Source organism: Vanellus vanellus, assembly GCF_965231255.1.
Source record: "Vanellus vanellus genome assembly, chromosome: 2".
Classification (NCBI taxonomy): Eukaryota; Metazoa; Chordata; class Aves; order Charadriiformes; family Charadriidae; genus Vanellus; species Vanellus vanellus.
Window position 1 is genome coordinate 164,629,792 of NC_138906.1, and position 20,429 is coordinate 164,650,220.

Below are 20,429 nucleotides of genomic sequence, written 5' to 3' on the forward strand. Positions count from 1 at the left end.
TATAGGGTAAATGGTGGCTGAGGAACAGAGCAGAGAGAAAGCAATGATTAACTGTCAAATCCCCCGTGGACAAGTAGAGAAAAATTTAGTGCAATAATCTTTATCACCTCACAGAGAGGGAGGTGTAGATTTAACAACGATTAAGGTTGCTAATGACACTACACCTCACCATCTACATACAAAAGACATGTCTGATGCAACAAAAATACCTCCCAACAAAACCAAGTTGAAACTCCAGCTGCTAAAAGAGCGAGAGCAATGCACTCAGGCCGCTTGCGTGTAAAGTATGTTCAGGTCAGACCCCAGAAGCTGCTTTGTCTGTGCAAGGATCAGGATCAACCACCTGAAGACAAACTATCCTGAGGATAGGGAAGAGTGTGGCCAGTAGGTCGAAGGAGGTCATTCTCCCCCTCTACTCTGCACTGCTGAGGCCACAGCTGGAATACTGTGTCCAGTTTTGGGCTCCCCAGTTCAAGAGGGACAGGGAACTGCTGGAGTGAGTCCAGCGAAGGGCAACTAAGATGATTAAGGGCTTGGAGCATCTGCCTTATGAGGAAAGGCTGAGAGAGCTGGGACTCTTTAGCCTGGAGAAGAGAAGGCTGAGGGGAGACCTTATTATGGTGTACAAGTATCTAAAGGGTGGGTTGAAGGAGGATGGAGCCAGGCTCTTTTCAATGGTTCCAAGTGACAGGACGAGGGGTAATGGGCACAAGTTAGAACATAGGAAGTTCCGTTCAAATACATGGAAACACTTCTTTACGGTGAGGGTGACAGAGCACTGGCACAGGCTGCCCAGGGAGGCTGTGGAGTCCCCTTCTCTGGAGATTTTCAAGACCCGCCTGGGTGCAGTCCTGAGTAATGTGCTCCAGGCCATCCTGCTTTAGCAGGGGAGTTGGACTAGATGATCTCTAGAGGTCCCTTCCAACTCTGAAACTCCATGATTCTGTGATTCCGTGATTCGGCGTGCAGGTCCTCCACCCCTGCAACTGCAAAAACATGCCTCCAAATGATCCTTTCCAGGGAGGGGAACAGAAAGGGCTAGTGAATGGGATGCAGACCCTGAAGCTTCAGGCTCAAGGGTGACGATGATTAGTTGCACAGCTTTTGGCAAATCACTTAGTCTCTGCTTCTTACTCTGTCCCTGCTATTTAGACCAGAAGATCTTTGGAAGTAAAGGATGCCTCTCATTAGGTACCATACCCTGAGTAATGAAAACAGTCTTGTGGGATCTACAGATAGCAGTTTTAGACAAAGCATTATCTGTCTAATCAGCAGAAATGTACTGGTCTTTCAGACCATATTCTGGTTTCATCTTGTCTTAAAAATGTAAATAGTTCCGAGTCTTTCTTATTGAAAACAAACCAAATATATTAAATCCAGTTATCCCCCTTTCATGTTGTGGGAGGGAAAAAAAAAGTTTATAAAAATCAGGCTTAAACAACTGAATTTTTATATGTGCTTCCTTATGTCTTTAATGAAAATTAAGACAAACATCTAACCTATCATGTTTAAAGGACTGGCATTTACTTTAATTGTATATTGCATTACAATTTAATTCCAAAACCAAACAAACAAAAAAAAGAAAACTGTGCCAACAGAGATCCTTAGAATAAGGAGTACAAAAACTGCCAATGCAGTGGGGTCCTGCTATGACTCAGCAGCCACCCCAGGATAAGTCTCAGTTTTAGACTCAAACTTCCACTTGTTCCGAAGAAAAGCCTCCAGACGTTGAGTATTTGCCACGTACCTGCTTCCCCTCCACACCTGGCTTTCCAGGGAACCCGTCTAGGCCTTGTTCTCCCTGGAGAAAGAAGAGAACCACTATAACTCAAATCTGTGGTGTTTAAGTCACCATTCTTCAAGAGATGTCCATGTTATCCTCTCCAAAAGTAAGGAATAAGGAGAGAAATTCAACCCAGACAAAGAGAGAAAATGGCTAAAGCCCCCATAGCTGTACTACAAGTTGCTGGGAGCCTCCGTCCAGTAACAAGGAGGTGAACCAAGTGTAGTCAGTAGGAAACATTTATTCTCTCAAACTTTGCTAACTGTTGGCACTTCTGTATCTAGAAAACTTAGCACCAAATACCTGGGATGTGAATTCAGATACAGAAGCAGTTGTGTGCAAACTTTCCATGTAGGCATCCTTCCTCTGCCTGTGAAAGTGGGTTCGTGTAAACTGGACAAAGTGCACCCGGAGAACATCAGCCCGGAAGAGCTCTTACAAAAATAATGAATCCACAATCCAGCAATAGCTCATTTTTACCCAGCTAAGAAAAATCTTTCATTTTTCACCTTTGCTTTCCGTAACCTGAGGGAACAATTAATCTATTCCTATATGTCTTCAGAGTCGGACAGTCCACAAAGTCCACAGGCAATCTATTCCACCACCTTATTTTTAAAACCTGAAGATATGTTTTTTTCCCCTATACCTAAACCTGACTTTTTCTCCCTACAGTTTCAGACTAGTATATCTTTCCTTAACCCCCCACAGAGAACAGACTGTCCCTTTCATCTTTACAATGACCTTTTATGTATTTGAAGATTTAGAAAACTCCCCCTTCAAACTTCTCTAGACTAAACAACCCCAATACTTTCAACTTTTATTCATGGGCATGTATTTCAGACCTCTGATTATTTTTGTTGCTCTCGTTTGTGCACTGTCTGATTTTTCCATGACTTCGCTGTAGCTAGGTGCCCAAAACTGGACACAGCCGAGGCTAACTTTGAGCAGAAAGATTATTTCATGTCTTATAGGGTATGATTCTGTTTAAATCCCAGGATAATGTTTACCCCTAACCCTCTTCTGCAGACCAGCTCCTTCATCAGTTGTTCCCAACCTATAGCAGTGTGCAATTTGTTGTCCTACACATATGAAGCATCCTGCAGCTGCCCCTTCTCAATGTCTTCCTCTGCTTTGCAGGATTTTGTTTTCAAAATTATTTTGAATTCTAGCTGTGACCACCACCATACTTCCACATTCAAACTTAATATATTCCATATTGTATAATCCGGGTCCTTGATAGAGATGATGACCAGATCAATGACATAGTCCTGCTGAACTTCACTTTTTTCTTACAGACTGTGGCCCGTGCCCATTCCAGCTTTTTTAGTTTTAAACTCTTTGAAATAGGAACTTTGTCTTCCTGTGTAAATGCTGAAACCTCTGTAAAATGAAACACTGATTTTGCTTGGACCTGCACATACAGCTGAATACAAATTACCAAATACACACACACATTGCTGTTGTTAACGTAAATGTGCACGTAAAAATAAATCTTACAAGTACAAGGAGTGATGGCAAAATATTAGTTTTATTCTATTTTTTAATGTTTCAGACATTTTAATTCTGATTACTATCCCATGGGATCTCTGTTAGACCTCTGTTATTATCTGTAAACCCATACTTACACCATTGGATTTCATTAGCTCCTTTTGAAAACTACATTGATTCAGCAGGTCAGGAACGGACTTGCGAATCATTTTATTTCTTTTTCCCCTTTAGGAAGTCAATCAGTCTTGTAACAGAAATGTTATTTCCAAATGATGCATCCAAGGAATGAAGTTAGAGAGACCTGTACCCTACAGAAAGCAGCTGAAAACCAGAATCAGGCATCCATCCACTTGCTTTTGGGGCAATAGTTTCCATCCACATTCAGGGTTTCTGTTGCACTGACTGAACTATGAGTATCCTGAATTTGAGACTTTCAGTAAGCGACAGTCTGGTTGATTGCTGACAAAATGTGCAGTGTATTCTCAGGAGAATTTTTAACATCAATACACTGCAGCAACGAGTACTTCACACATGCTGTTTTAGCTGCCAAAACAGAAATGTGTCAATGTTCTTACTGCTAGTAATGGGGGCTGGGAAAGGCAAATGTATTATTTATACAAATGTATACAATAAAGCTGTTTGAAAACAATCCAAACAATTGTGCTTTCAGTTGTTTCTTCAGAAAAATCCGTCATTATAAATATTTTTTTCCCATTCTTTAAAAAAGGCTAGAGAAAGGGTCTTTTTTTCCAAAACAAAGAAAAAAAAAATAGAAGTTTTAGTCTTAAATTTTCACTTCAAGACTCCATTTCTTTCCCCTCTGCTCTACTGTTTTTTCTGCTTTAACCAGTGGAACAAAATGGTGAAGAGTCATGAACAACTGGGGGAAAACCCAATTCCACACAAACTTTTCTGACTTCTACCAGTTAGAAAGTGTAACAATTTGTTGGAAAAATGATTTCCCAAGAGTCTGCAGGGCCCTGGGAAAGACTGGAGTAGAGCAAACCCACTGCACAGAAGGACCTGGCAGAAGCAGACCAGCCCCACCGCCCCCTTATATGAGCTCTTCTCCAGTACAACAGGCAAGGATTTATTGGATGGACACATGTCTATGCAGCAAAAGCAATGTCCCATGTCATGTTCAACTGCCTAAATTAAAATGCCATGTAGAACACACATATATGGCTTACGATGGCAGGGAAGTGCGTCACGCTTATCTCTGCAGAGCCATTCTTGGGGTCAACAGCGAGCCCACTGGATGCAGAAGGACATGAGATATCACTCATATTGTGCAGTGGCTCTCTGAACGTGCAGATGTAACTGATAATACTGGATTTGGGAACCTCACTATAAAATCTCAATATTTACATCTGAGGTCCCAGGATATAAGAATATAGCAGCAAGATGTATTACGGGATATTTAGCCTTTTTTTGATATGAGAGTGCAAATTCAATAGACCAATACTCAGTACACGGGTTAGTGCTTTCATCTGATATAATAAACTCTTTTCTCCTCAGGCACAAAGAAACACAGGTTGCGTAGGTGTCAGTATTCAAGTTACAGACTGAAAAGCAGACAAGAAAATATTTGGCCCGCCGAATTTACGCCCACTGTTTTCACAGTAGTACAGACTGGTAGAAGTTAAAGCAATGGCAGTGGATGCTCTGAGACCAGCATTAAAGCCTGGAAAAAGTCAAAGTACAATTGTTGTAGCAGATATCTGGCTGCTCCAGGGGAAAAAAAAAAAAAAAAAAAAAAAAAGGAGTTCTAATTGTGCATATCCTTTTAATGAAACAAAATCTAATTCATTTCTTCCCCATTTTAATCTTCCTCTAGCTTAGTCGGCTGCCTGCCCACACACAGCTCCAGCTTCCTCTCCCATCACGGTGATGTCAGAAAGATGGATTTTCTTCCGGGAGCCAAATATTCCAGCAGATTAGACAACCTCGCCTCCGGAAAAGCAGCAGAGGCGCTGGCTAGACACAACACACTGAACCAGTCCTGCAAAGGGCTGAGGCAAAAGCACGAGGACGATAAGGCACGATCCAGCCTTTTGGTCTAGCTGCTGCATCAAGGATAGATATCATGAACCATGATAATGGCTACTTCATCATAAATAACAAAATGGACACTGGGAACGAACACCTTAACACATGGTAAAGAAAAACACAATATCTCACACTAGGGGTCTATTGATCATTTTTCCCAGTAGGCAAAAGCTTGGGGTAAATCTCTGGGTTTCTTCCCCAGAAGGAGATGGATAGTGAGAAATGGGAACAAGGCTGTGCCAGCAAGGTAATAACTCCCTCCTTTGCACAAACACATGTAGTCAGACATCACTAAAGACAGCTTGAACACAGGCAAAACTGCCAGACGGGCACCAAGATATTCCTCTCTCAGGACCAGCTGGAGACATAAGCAAGGCAGGACATTGCTCAGGGCTGCAAGCCACTCAGAGCTGGCACTAAAGGTCCTGCTGCCTGTTTTGCCTGCATGAAACAAGAGGTGACTTGGGTCCGACTGAGAGTCTGGTGGTGCCTCATCACCAGCTGCTTGCTGGGGCGCAGGAGCTGGCAGGGGCATCAAAATGCATTTTTGATGGCATTTCTGGGGAGCCCCAAGCACCGCCTGGCAGGTCTGCAGCAGAAGTGTGCGCACATCTGAGGTGTCTCCAAACACAATGACCAAACTGAAATAATAAAGACTTTGTGTCTGCCCAGCTCTCTTTTTAAATACTTGTTCCAGGTATAATAGGCACTTGGTCTCTTTCTTGAACCATAAACGTGGTTCAAATCCCGGAGTGTCCTGTGGTCTGTAAAAACAGCTATTCCCAGACAGGAGAGAGCAGAGAATTGGGAATCAGCACCAGTCGGATGAGGACTTTAACACAGAAACTACCTGGTACTCACTACTACTGAGTTTATGGTGATGGGAGAAGACAGAAAAGTAAGAATTTGGATAATCCGAGCAACTGCAGTGACATGAGGAAACGCTGGATGGAGACATGGTCAGTAGCAGTCAGTGGTCACTCACAGCTCCAGGAGGTGCACACAATGTGGACACCTTACTAGATGTCCCCATACCTTCACTCCACTCTTCCTCTCTCTGCTCCATCTCTGGCTACACACAGAAAAGAAGTCCTTAAATGCGTGCTTGGTAGACAGCAGAGATCCATAAAGCCTTCCTCCACTCCCAGGGGAGGTCATTCCCAGACAGCACTGGGAGGTGAAGCACAGTGAGGAAATTCCATCATCAATCACCCTCCAGAGCTGCTGGCCTGGCAGCTCACCCCACCTAAAGGGCAAAGGCAAAGAGCTTTTCCTCGCATGCAGCAGGATTACCTTGTCTCCTCGCGTTCCCTTTTCTCCTCTTTCTCCTTGTAGACCCTAAAAATAAAAAGAAAAAGAGATTATAAAGCTTGATCCAAGTAGAGGCATAGTTATCTCCTCTAATTAGTTACCAAATCACTGTGCACGTCTGCACAACCCATTCAGGCGAACCTCAAGGACATTTTCTGTGTTGCCAGTCCTCAAAGTTGGCCACAAGCATGATCTAAGCTGACTTACAGAGCAGGGATGACCTGTGGGCCCAAGGACGTCTGTAATATTATATTGCCTGCAGAAACACAACCCTCCTGCCAACAGCAGTGTGGAGGGACAGGGAACACACCACAGCTGCAGATGGTCTGGAAAACAACCAAAGCTCTTCATTTTTCATGTTGTTCAGAAACAATGAGGACTTAGGTGGAGGACAATACTGGTGGAAAAACCTATCGCATAAACAAGCAAGAATGCCCATTCCTGGTGGTTTTGGATGCCGTAGTTAGGCAGACAGCAGGTACCTCCAAGAGCTGGCAAATGCTAGACAATCCCTGTCCTGGAGGCCCAAGCACATTTCTGCACTGTGAATCCAATGCCAGCGCTCATATGGACTGCATAATTCATCTCCTCCCAGGTACACCAGAACCATTTGCTGGGGCTTAGTCTGATGAAGGACAGTGACACTAATACAGGCGATTGACTCAACGGGCAGGAACGGATTCCACCTTCCCTTGGCTCAGGAAGCACCTTGTATTTCACCTTTATTTTAGCAACTGGGCAACCAACTAATGGCTGCAGGCAGACAAATATGCTCAGTCATTAATGACCTCTCTAAAACTGCCAAAGCTTTAAATGCTTCTAATTCTAATAATACATTTGTAATTTAAACTTCACTTTACTTTACAGTATAGTGGAGGCTTACCTCCAAGCTAATGAAAGCTACATGTCTGAGTTTCTTTGGCCCATAGGGTGATTTAGATAATTATTAAGATCTTCAGATTTCAGGCCATGGTTGACTGTAAGCAAACTCTCTACAGCCCTGTCCATCTCTAATGACCCAAACTGAGCCTGCATATCTTCCCATGCTGTGAAGCAATAATCCCACTATTTCCAAAAAGCAAACAGCAGGAGGTTCAAAAATATGACTCTTTTAATGCACTAATAACTATGAGGCCCTCATGTAGACTGAATAGATGATTACTGTCTTGTTCTTCCCCAGCAGCCCAAGCCAAACATCAATCATATGACAGAAATGGAGAGGATCTTCAGTAAGAGTGCACCACATGTGAGTGCTTTCCTTCTCACCCAAAAAGGTGACTCAAGGAGCAGAAAGGAAGTATCCTCATAGCTTTGTCCATTTATGTCATTAATATTGCAAGAGTCTATCACATGGGAAGGTAATGCCACCCCCATGTCCATCTTCATCATCTTCAAGGCAGCAATTTAGCCTTAGACCATGCAAGGAAACAGCATGAACTTGGGCAAAGACAATAGCACCTGAGCTCTTTGGAACACATTGGGTCTCTTTGTAGTGAGCTGTAAAACAAGTCCTTGGCCGGCACAGGGAAATCTTTCCGTGCATGAGCACGTCTGGTATGCCACTAAAGCCCACTGATGTACAGTCGGGTCATTAAACCTCAGAAAATCCAATCAGCCTTTACACCACCAGCTTAAAGGCTGCCTCCATAATTACCAAGGTGAGACCACAAGACAGAGATGTTAACTTGACAGCATCTGGTTTATTTCGGTCTTGCTGTCCATTCATTCAAGGCAGGTCTGTCCCCTGAGCCCAAAGGCTATTCCCTGACAGTTTTGAAAATTTGATTGTAAACTTGCTGAGAGGTGGTATTTTTTTGTTGGTGTTATGATGAAGTTTTGAGCACCATATAAACAGTGCATCAGCACAAACCAAAGCAATTGCATTACTGTGGGAGCATCACAAAATCACCAGCTGTTATCTCAGTAATCAAGTCATTTCTACTGACACCTCTCTACTGGCTACAGGTCTGTTCTCATTTAAAAACATCAGAAGAAACTCAGTGAAGTCAAGAAAATGTCACTGTTTGGGCATAGTAAAGGTAAGTGGTCAGACATATCTTGTACTGCTTAATAAAAAAAAAAAAAAAAAAAAAGTAGGTGGGCAGAACACACTGAAAAAGTGGAGAAAGTTTCTAGAGTATCAAAAATTTAGTAAGAGCCATGACTTACCGGTGCGCCTACATAGCCTTTAATTCCCGGAGGACCCTGTCTTCCCTCGGATCCCTGGCAAGGAATTGAGATACAGTAAAACACCAGAAACTGTTTCACAGTTATTCAGAAAGCAATTATAAGTAGTTACTCAGAAATGTGTCTTGTGCACCTGGGCTCACAGAGGGCTGTTGAGGCTTCTTGATTGTCTCAGCCCTGATGCATAGAGTCGTGTCCGACTTTCCAGCTCTTTACCCAAAGTGACACCCCAATTTTTTCCTCTATCATCCCAAGCACTCAGACATTAGCCAGTTTTATCCTTCTACTTTTGGTCTTGCCCTCCAAAGGCAAACTGCCCCATGCAAGTTTTGGCAGTGGCAGTTGTTGCCTGCTTGTTGTGCGCAGGGTGGTTGAGCTCTGTCTTGACTCCTGAACATGGCGTTGATGGAACCAAGCACAGGCAATACCTTGCTACAAATGCTGCAGCAAAGGCTGTATCCCAGCATAAATGAACCACAGACTTCGAATGTTATATATTTTGAAGAGTAAATGAAAAGAAACAGATCAGAACTGTATTCTCCAATGTTTATTTTCAGAATAAGAGAGAGAAATGCAAGAGGATCAGGTAAGTTTCAGCCGGACTTCAGCTGGTTACATATTGACTCTCCCTGGAGAAGGTAAACTGAAATGGAGAGCACTCTCACTGCATGTTTTTATGTGCCTTACAGTGCCTGCAAATGGGCCGGATTCTCAGCTGAACAGGTTCATCCCTCAGAGCCACCTTGTGGAGGCAGACTGGGCCTGACGAGGTGGCCATGAGAACTGGTTAGATCTATTGTATCACCTATTTGGCTGATTATTTTGTTACTTATCTTACTTTCATTTTCTTTCTCCTCTCTCATCTCGTTAACTCCTGTATTGGGTGCCTGTAGTGGATAAGGCTTCAAAACAGACTTCAAAACTTCATTTTTAAATCATTTCTACCTTTCATATTAATAGATGTTTCTTATTAAAAAAAAAAATAAAATAAAAATGCAAGATGTGCTTGCATTTAACTGTTAGCAGAACTGCATTTTTTTTGTCCCAGTGCAAGTGCCCAGGAGGTTGGTCATGTCACACCACTGTCTACGCTTGCCTTAGCCCAAATGACAATCTCATTTGGAGCAGTCACTAAGCACAGACCTGGCAGGCTGGCTGGACTGTACTTGGCTGGTGTTTCACCACTGTTTTAAGCAATGCATTGCCAAAACTGTGCCCTCCGTCTGCAAGAGAGGACTTGACTTGCTAAAGCAGATGAAGCCATGCCCTGAAGCTCGTGAACAGTTCATCAGCCCAGCTGTAAAGTGGCTGAGCCTGTGTTAAGTATGGATGCAAATGTGGCAAACTCAGGGGAAGATTCACAAACAGGTTGATGAAAGCTGGGTTTAGGCACAAGCAGAGGCAGCTCTGGGGTCTCTACAACATCAGGCACCAGGGGACCTCTGCAAGGCCAGGCAGCGATGCAAATCCTCCTATAGGAGAGCAGCAGGCATGCACTTAATCTTTGCCTTCAGCCTGTAGAAAAATACTACTACCAAAGTCTGCTCCAAGTTGTCCAAATTATCAAAGTCCAACTCAGTGCCTTTACACAAGATGTGGTTATAGCACTTGGCCAAATTATAGGTAGAGAAACTGGGTTTGTCTGGATGAGAAGACTTTCTGATCCCACTCAAGGCTTGTGCTGAGATCATGTCTGGTAAACCAGAGAAGTGTGAGACCTTCGACAGCTGAAGCAGAGAAGGAGGAAATTTGTCAAAATGAAACTCTTACCTAATACTTTATATTTCAAAGGCTTGATTTTTTCCCCCTCTCCCTCTGTTTTTTCTATCAAGTGCGGATAACTGTCAGTTCAGATGGGAATGCCACAGCTATGTCAGTGACACAGTAATGACAGCCACGAGAAATCTCTTTAAAGGTACAGAAAAAAAAAGAAGGAAAATGTTGAATATTTGCTGCAGGATTTTACAGGCTAAAGGGCTTGGTCTCAAGAATTCAAGCTTTGTTTCACTGCTATAATACACAGTGAGGGACTTATGGCCTTTTTGCTCTGGACTCACTTCCTCCATTTAAAATAACCTGCCAGGTCCCACATATTTATGTGGGAGCTTTCTCCACTGAACAGTGGATATTTCTCACCAACTCAGACCACCATGGCATCTTCCTTAACCAGAAGCTCCAACACTGATTAGCACAAGGCTGACTTTGAGAGCTCTTCTTTGCTTCCACCAGCTTGTAGCCGGCAAGATCATACATATTTCTTGGTGAGCAATGAAGTTTACCCACCAAGTTTGATGAAAAAATAATAATAAAAAAAACCAAACACCAAAACCCCACACATTTTTATCATTAAGACACTGAGCTAGGAACAATCTCCCCTGGAGACTTCACTGAGCAGCAAAAACAGTAAAACCAGAGATGACATACCGAGGCCATTTCATTCCTGTAACCTACACATGTACCCTAATGGGCTCATCATCCATTACGGTACCTCTGTGGATTGAAGTCCTATTACCAGAAGTCTGCAGGACCCTTATCTGCGCTACTGTAAGCTTCACACAATTAATGAGGTCTGTAAAAGCTGTGAGGCACCTCCTTAAAAGAAAGTGCTGGCAATTCCCACTAGGGCAAAAGACTGGAAATCCCTCAGCCAAGCAGATAAGCAGAGAGCTGAATTTTCTGGGCTACTGAGCCTGCACTGTGCTTGCCTGGCTCCATGTAAATGAAGATGGATTGAGCCGTGAAGGACTGCATCCCAACTGACCAGAGAAACTGCAAGGTAGCTCTCCATCGAGCCTGGGGTAGAGCCTAAAGCCACTGTATTGATGCTGACGATTTTAAATAAAAATAAGTGATCTGGCAAAACCCAATCATAACATCAGTAATTGGAGATGTGACCTCTCTGATTGCCAATTCCACCCATGGCTACACACCCCGTTCTGCACTGGCGAGGTGGTTGGGCTTTACACCGAGGAGTAAAGGAGTGGGGATTCATATTTTAGTTTTTAAAGCCCTGTCAGCAAAGTCAAGATTGTTTCTTAAAATAGCTCAGGTCAGAATCCAGCTCAAGGACACTGCATAGAGCCGGTGCATCCACTGAGGTAAATAAAAGTCACTGTGAAAGCACAGTTGTTTTATATTTAGCCACTGTCGCTGAGAGACCGGGGTTAGCCAAGCTCACCTCTTCCCTGGGAGCACATGGCACAGTTTAGTCAGATGTTTTTAGGTCCAGCCCCACCAGTACCTCTCCTGCCCAGTGCTGAATTTATATTCAACGTTGCCTCGTTACTTGGCTGAACTATATGTGCCTGATGATCCTGGTGAGAAATATGGAGCATCTTCCAGAATCAAGTCCTTCTGGAGGTAGATGTAGATGCCTCAGTTTAGCTTGGTTTGTAAAAGCGTTGCAAAGCAAGAGTGAGGAGCTTCATACCACAAGGAACATCATCTAGCCTACTGGTTTGTAATTCCACTATGGGAAACATGCAGGACAGAGAGAAAGTATGTATTTATTTATACGGTAGGAGAGATGCCACTGACAGGCATTTGTGGGTGATGAATGCAATTCATTTCATCTGCTCCCAAACCCCAGTGAAGGACAAAGCAATATCCATAGTGCCTCCACACAGCCCAGCCCAGCCCGGTCTTGCAGCTGCCATTTATCCCCCGCTGAACACGCTGCCATGCAGCTTCCAATCAACCCCTTCATGTTGCTGAAGGCAATATGGCTCACACAGAGAACTGCGGGATGGCTGCCAAGTATTTCCGCTAATCCCCAAACATACCATTAGTTCCGATACTTTCCTGATGAGACTTTAGGAAATGATGAACATTTCCCTCTATGAAAAAAAAAACAGACGTTTTGGAGAAAGCGCCTCTCCATAGCTGAGGAACCCAGAAGGACCTATATAAATGAACTGCTGCATAGAGTCCTTTCAGACAAAGCCAAGTGAAAATCAGGACTACATTTGGAAAGGGTCTTACATAATTAACCCTTATTTGAGGACAAAGACAACAGCGAACTCGGTGTGAGGTTTAGATGACCAGATACGTCGCTTCCAGAAAGTTGTGATGCTCAAAGACCTTTGCTTATACAGGACCAGAACCGGGTGAAGTTAAATTTGGGCAATCAATCTGTTGTCATCATAGCACCTTTCATAGGCTGAGCTGAAATTGCCGTGCATGATGCTCCCAAAACACACTTCTCGATCTAGTGCACCATCTTCTTTTTGTTATAACAACAAGACTGTAAACAGCTGATGGGTAGTTATCCCCTCAGTAACTAGGGAACAAGGCAAGGAGAGCTGTGGATTTGAAGAGGGTAAAGAATTGCTCATGAGAAGAGCTTCAAAATTCACGTTTCCAACACTCAGCTAAGTCTCACCAGATCCAGAAGCATGTTGTTTAAAGGAAACCCAGTGATATAAGCATTGGCTCAAGTTCTGTATCACTTTGCCACTTTCTACTGCTGCAAACTGAAGCTCCCAAAATAGGCAGAAACATTCAGTCTAGGATCTCTCTATTATTTTTTCCCTCCAGTCATGGAGTAGGGATAATAATCCTTAATGGCATCTTTGTGAGGGTTGGGAAGGCTTACTGAAAACATGAAGCAAGGCTTATGTGCCCCAAAACATGTTCTCTTCGCCTTCTTCATCTGTGCTGTTGATTGAACAAAAGGTATTTCTTCTCTTTACGTACCTTGACTAATTACTGATATCTAAGCAGACCTCTGATGAAAATGAGCATTTTGAGCTTCTTCATTCACCAGTCAGAAAATTGAGAGTCATAAACAAGTAATTCAAGTTTCCACACTTACAAAAAGTCAGTGAAAAAAATATAGCTGTCCATGTAAAGAAGATGTGGAAAGCTTACCTTTGGACCTGCTGGCCCAGGCCGTCCGAATGCTCCTGGTTGTCCTGGTTCACCCTGCAAGTAACAGCAACATTGATAGTAAATGCTAACCTTTTATCTATAATGGCTAGGGTAGCTAAAAAGAGTCATTACATACAGCTTCAGAAATGGAAGCTCTATCCAATATCTACACTCCTCAATACCATTATTCAGAGATCTGAAAGTTTGTGGTGTGCTTTCTTCACAAAAAGAAAAGCAGAAAGAGACAAATCGAAAACTGAAGCAGCTATTCATCTGCTCTTCAAACACAACCCCCTAAGGAGCAAGAACTGAGTTCCCCAAGTTGTGAACAGTTTGCACCAACTACAATCTACAGCTGTGGATTCCCTAATGATAACATAAAGTGTTTGATCTTAAGTAGTCACGTTTTGGTGCAATAAACACATCCGACAAGAAATTCTGCAAGTCCAAGCATGTCATTATGCAATCCCAGATCATGCCATGTGTGATGTGATTAAGTTGCAGTTCTGGAAGCCATATTGGACAATGATCACAGTGTTTTGGAAGTGGGGCAAGTGAGGCACAAAGCAGAAACAGGATGCAAGTAACAGGAAAAAAAAAGCTTTTCTGCTGCGTACCACTACTTTTGTGTGTGCCTGCCCTTCCAAGAGTCCTTTCCCCGAGTTCCTCCAGTCGCCACCTAATGACTGCCACAAAGGGACAGTGAATGAGATGATAAAGGTCTACCACTGGGATGAAGATAATTCAAAGGGATGGTGGTCAAGCAGGGGAAAGGAGGGAAAGTTCTAAAACACAGTTATATAAGATACTGGAAAATGTGCTTGTGGTTTTATGCCTCAACTGTAGTCTTCTCAAAGGCAATATTTGGTATGCTTCACCCTTCTTTGAGCTAACCCTGCACCTCCTCCTTTGCTCTTACCTTTTAGCAGTGCACAAGAGGAGTTCAGGTCCTTGCTTCCGTGACCGCTACATCTATTTCTCTCCCCTCTGTCTGTTGTGCAAGCACAGGATGGCCCCCTGCACCCCCTGCCATCTTCACTAGCCAATGACTCCTTGCCAGACTTAAAACAAATGGCCAGGCTCTGCAGCTGCAGTTATTAACCAACACAGCGGCAGCAGCGGGTCCCAAACCGCAGGCTGCCACGTCTGCCCCCTTCCCCATCATAATGAATGGTAACAGAGATGCTCCGGCAGCCTCTCAGGATGGTTAATCCATACGACACCTGCCGTCGCCGCAAACGTGCGAGGGAGAGTGCTGGGGCTATTAACCTCCTGCCGTTTGTTTCTGCCGCTCCTAAAATGGCCATACAAATCCCCAAGACATGTTCCACTCAATACAGATTGATTTCCACTGCCTGCCTTGCACCGAAAGGCAAGGATTACATGGGAGGAACAAAAAGGCTTACGGCTTCTCCTTTTGCTCCATCCCTCCCAGGGGGGCCAGGTGAGCCCAGGGACCCCTGTAACAACAACAGAATTTTCATCAGCACAATATTAACACCCATTTCAAGTGCAAGGACATGAGTAACACAGCAAGACAAGAATAAGGAAGGGAGAGAATCATTTCAACATAAACATTTATTATTTACAGTCTCTGGGGGAGCTGCTGCTGACTTTAACACGCCATGGCCAATTGATGAGCTGTTAATGAGGAACTAGGCACTCTTGGCCACTTAACCCGTTTAAGAATAAATTAATATAAAACCTCTGCAGCTAATTAGACATGTAACCATTGAGTCATCTTAATATCATCTCCCCTCAGTCTCTCTGTCCACCATTCCATTGTCTCAAAAACCCACTGTTTTGTCACTAAATACTCATTTATTTTTTAAATTATTTTTTTGTTCCATGCTTGTACAGCATCATTCCCAAAGCTCAGCAGCCTCTAGGCACAGCTATAATGCACATAAGTAATGACCCTAAAAGTATACAGAAAAGAAGTCTTGAAATACTCAAGCGGCCCTCAGAAACTACCCTGGCCACTGAGAAGCGAGTCTCAGAGCTGCGAATGTGCGAAGCCATAGTAACCAAAGGAACAGAAAACCAGGCACCACTTCCTATGCATCAGGACGAATGGGACTAAATATGTTGAGGTCGGCAGTACCTCAGCCAACAGGGACTGCAGCAAACACAGAGAAAATGCAAGTTTTGCTGCGCGCAGCTGGCAATTTCAAGAACAAATGGAGAATGGAAAGAGAAAAGACACACAACAGGCAAGCCAAGGTACATGGTGAGGAACTGGCTCAGTGTTTTTACTTCTAGGCACTGCGGCAGGGGTTTTTTAAGTGCATTGTGAAAAAAGGCTCAAATGAAAAACAGACATGGGCGCTGCAAATGGCCACACTGGGCTCTGATTAAACTGAGCTGGATCGGTGTGTATTACTTGGACGGCGATCCTGCCTTGCAGTCCTGAATATTTGCTGTTTTACAAGATGTGGAAAAAGTTTAAATTCCTAAAATCCTTCCTGTAAATGTTGTTTAAGGCATATCTGACGAATGCGTCTAAAGTAAATACTAGTTGATGGAGCAAGCTTGGTGCAGGATAATTTTATTATTATTATTTTCTAAGAAGATCACAAAGCAAGCAGCTAAAGGCTATCTCAGTCCAAAAGTTATTTACATTCAGTGCAAAAAAGCCCGTGATAATCTTTGGCCTTCCATGTCCCATATTGAAGAAACACCGGTGTTTCTCTATGTCGAGGCATTAGCACTGAGCTTCTATTCTGTTACACTCTTCTACTCTGCTTCAGAGTTTTACAACGTTTAGAAAAAGTTCACGCCCTTGAGACCTCCACACATTTGTCAAATGTGGCTGAGCACCATCAATGCATTTACAGATTTTAAGGTGCACTTAGCTGAAAAATAGTACAACAGCATAGTCTCCTTTTCTTAGTACCTTGCTAACAGAAAACAAGAAAACAGAGAGGTAAAACAAGAGACTTGGAAGAGGGCCTGCTTTCATTAGCTTAAACTTAACTTTTCACAGTATAATTAATAAAGACTCAGACTTACTTTTTCTCCTTTATCCCCTTTCAGTCCAGGAAAGCCAGGGGGACCTTCTTCACCCTAAAACACCAATGGAAAAGACACCTCATATGGAATACCATACCATTCTGTGGTATATTTGTGTATTTTAGATGGCAGTTATTGTCCGTTGAGAGTTTCTGGCCAATTTCTCCACCTTGCTGTAATGTTGTTTTTCTCAGCCACCTCTAACTTGCCCATATTTGAATAGATTCACTTTGTTTTCCATTCAAGTGTCTTCCTTTGGCTGATCACTCCCTTCCCACTTTTTTTGTAAATACCATCCAGAACCAGTCTTTTTCCAAGAACAAGATTAGAGATCTATCCTCGTTAAATAAAAGTATTTGAAGCGTAGAAACCTTTCACTGAGAAACTCTCCTGTTGCCACGTTTCAAAGCACAGGAACTCAAAATTTGGCATGGCCAACTTACTGCCACTCCAAATTTCCAATAGCATGGTGTTGTGTTTTAACGCCAGCCAGCAGCTAGGACCACACAGCCACTCACTAATTTCTGTCCCTTCCCACAAAAGAACAGGGAGAAGAGGGAGAAAAGGAGGGGAAATAGAAAGGAAAAAACGTTGTGGGTTGAGATAAAGACAGTTTAATTGAACAATAATAGAAAAGTAAAATAACAATTAAAAAAAAAAACAAACCACCAATAATAATGATGACACAAGTCACTCTCACCACCTGGTGAATTGGTAACTTCCCAAGCAATGACCATGGATTCCGCCCCCAGCCAACCCCCATTTATATACTGAGCATGACATCTAAGGTACGGAATATTCCATTGGACATTTTGCTCTTCTGTCTGTGCTCCTTCTCAGCTTCCATGGGAAGCTAAAAAGAGTCCTTCAAAAGAATAAACGTCGCCTAGCAACAACTAAAACAATGTGCATTACTGACATTCCTTTCACAGCAATCACTAGAAAGAAAATTAACTTTTTCCCAGCTGAAACCAGGACACATGGAAATTTTTGAAAAAACCCAAATGTGGAATTTTTTCCCCTTTACTTGCATACATTAGGCCAAAATGTAACCTTGGAAGCCACTCCATTTAAACCTTATCAATAGGTACTTCTCATGGTCAACAGCTAACCTCGCCAAGGATTCAGAGTAGGTTTCAGCTCTGTGGCGAGAGCAGGATTATGCCTGCTGTCATGGGGTACTTGGTCGTGATCCAGCAGCCTGCCTGCGCCTGTCCTGCATGTTCATGGTCCGACTGATGGCACACAGGTTCCAGCATTGCTGGATTGTACAAAAGATGCTGGCGTGAGTCCTTCAAAAGACTGTTACCAGTGTCTCTTCTACCTGAAACAGTAGACATCCATACATAGGATGTAAAGCCACTAGCACTGCTGGCAATCGATACGCCACAAAGCAGAGCTAAGTGACTGAGAGCTTTTTCCCCATCTGCTTTTGTAAAAAAAACAATAACACAGAAGAACCCTTTTGAAAGAACATTAAAGTGGCTAAGCTGTTGATGCATATATTCCTAAGTTGCCTGTATATACATACATAAGGACTACCTGCATACTCAGAAAAATTCAGGCAATATTCTGCCACATTCAGTCTTGTTTGTGATGGTTTTTACCTGCATGAGTAGTCCAGCAGACTTAGATGGATGTATTCCTAGGGCAAGGTTCCAGTCGATGTCAGGCAGTGACAAAATCCGGCCTTATTTATTTATAGGTATATTTGGTACTTAAAGGTTAATAAAAGCTACTATATGGAAAGTATCTGTGCTGTATATGCAAATTAAAGTCATTAGATACTTTTATAATCACATTTCTCGCTAACTGAACCTTCATGAAGCACTCTGTCTAGAATTTGCCACTCAGCTAGTGGTAAAAATCAGATCTGCTGTATTTGAATGGTTCCCTAATGAGATAGAAAAACCATCAAATAGCAAATGTGATTTTTAAGGAAATCATTTGCTCTAAGAGGTCAATATAACTTGAAGGAACTGCTGTTCCATGGCAAAGTGTGCAGCATAGGTAGGAGAACGATTTGTGTCTTTTCTATGCAAAATAAAGGAGTACGGTTAATTAGCTCATTCTCTTGCTGTATTTTGGGGTTTTTTCTTTTCTTTTTTCTCCACGAAGTAGCAACTCCTTGGCACACCTTAATAAATTAATCCTAGTATCAGTCAATAAGTTAGATGCACAGTGCTCATAGAGCCATTCATGCTGGACAGGACCTCATAAGGTTCCTAGTCCAGCCTCCCACTCAAAGCACCATCAGCAGTGAATTCAGAAAGAACTGTTAAGGGTTTATCCAATTTCGTGTTGAAAACCTCCAAAATAAGGTTATTCCTCTTCCCATATGCAAATGGTAACTTACCTCCTAAGCCAATAGCATCCCAGGAAGAGGAAAAATTCTTTTCACAGAATCACAGAATGGTCAGGGTTGGAAGGGACCTCTGGAGATCATCTCGTCCAACCCTCCCGCCAGAGCAGGGGCACCTACAGCAGTTGCACAGGACGGCGTCCAGGTGGGTTTGGAATGTCTCCAGAGTGGGAGACTCCACAACCTCTCTGGGCAGCCTGTGCCAGTGCTCTGCCACCCGCACAGGAAAGAAGTTCCTCTTCAGGTTTAGATGGAACTTCCTATGTTCAAGTTTGTGCCCATTACCTCTTGTCCTATCACTGGGCACCACTGAAAAAAGACTGTTCCCATCCCCCTGGCACCCTCCCTTTAAGGATTTAGAGGCATTGATAAGATCCTTCCTCAATCTTCTTTTCTCCAGACTAAAAATACCCAAGTCCCTCAGCCTTTCCTCATAAGAGAGATGTTCTAATCCCCTAATCATCTTTGTAGCCCTTTGCTGGACTACCTCCAGCAGTTCCCTGTCCTTCTTGAGCTGGGGAGCCCCGAACTGGACACAGTACTCCAGATGTGGCCTCACCAGGGCAGAGTAGAGGGGGAGGATGATCTCCCTCGACCTGCTGGCCACACTCTTCTTGATGCACCCCAGGATGCCATTGGCCTTCTTGGACACCAGGGCACATTGCTGGCTCATGGTCATCCTGTTGTCCACCAGGACTTCCCGGTCCCTTTCCACGGAGCTGCTCTCAAGGAGGTCATCCCCCAACCCAAAATGGTGCATATTCCTTTTGCATTTTTTATTTATTGACTAAAGCAGTGCAATTTCATCCTTTTGACTCTTAACAGATCTCAAGCAGCTGCCTACAAAGATGTGAAGACCAGAGTAGATCAGTTGGCCCTCACAGCCAAGAGACTGCCTAGACATTTGCAGGAAAGCATGGTAGAGTCTCTACCACCCAATGACTGTACATGCCAGAGACAGCCGGTCAGCCTGAACTGCCACCCACTGATCGGCTCCGGAGTCACCAAGCAGGGGAGAGGTGCTTCAAGGGTGCACTGTGCTCAGGAATATGTGACCCAGCAAAGCCCAGCACAGTCATACATCAGACAGCCCAGCACAGAGCTGACCCTTTACTGGAAATACAGCTAGTTTACCAGTTTGCAGCGGAAATCTTTGAGTATCCACCAGCCTTGCCAATTCCACCCCAAGAAGAAAACTGCACGGAAACCACTAGAGGCAGGTTTAATGTCTCCTGGGGAACCACCACTGAGCCTCACGAGGCTAGGGGATGGAAAGGGGTCCTATTTCTGCCCCTTCCACTGACTTCCCATTAACCCTGTCTAGCTGCTTTGCATCCCTCACTGTGCAGAAAAACCTGTCAGGCTCAG

General features: G+C 43.5%; 1 protein-coding gene across 1 annotated transcript in view; it reads right to left on the reverse strand.

Moving 5' to 3' along the window:
- Positions 1 to 20,429, reverse strand: part of COL22A1 (collagen type XXII alpha 1 chain) — a gene marked incomplete at both ends in the record, with an annotated part of 229,891 nt that overhangs the window by 96,424 nt on the left and 113,038 nt on the right. Inside the window, 6 exons of the mRNA XM_082499258.1 lie at positions 1,748 to 1,801; positions 6,614 to 6,658; positions 8,801 to 8,854; positions 13,688 to 13,741; positions 15,094 to 15,147; positions 16,700 to 16,753. Of these exons, the coding sequence (XP_082355384.1) occupies positions 1,748 to 1,801; positions 6,614 to 6,658; positions 8,801 to 8,854; positions 13,688 to 13,741; positions 15,094 to 15,147; positions 16,700 to 16,753 (315 nt within the window). The remainder of the gene's footprint in view (positions 1 to 1,747; positions 1,802 to 6,613; positions 6,659 to 8,800; positions 8,855 to 13,687; positions 13,742 to 15,093; positions 15,148 to 16,699; positions 16,754 to 20,429) is intronic.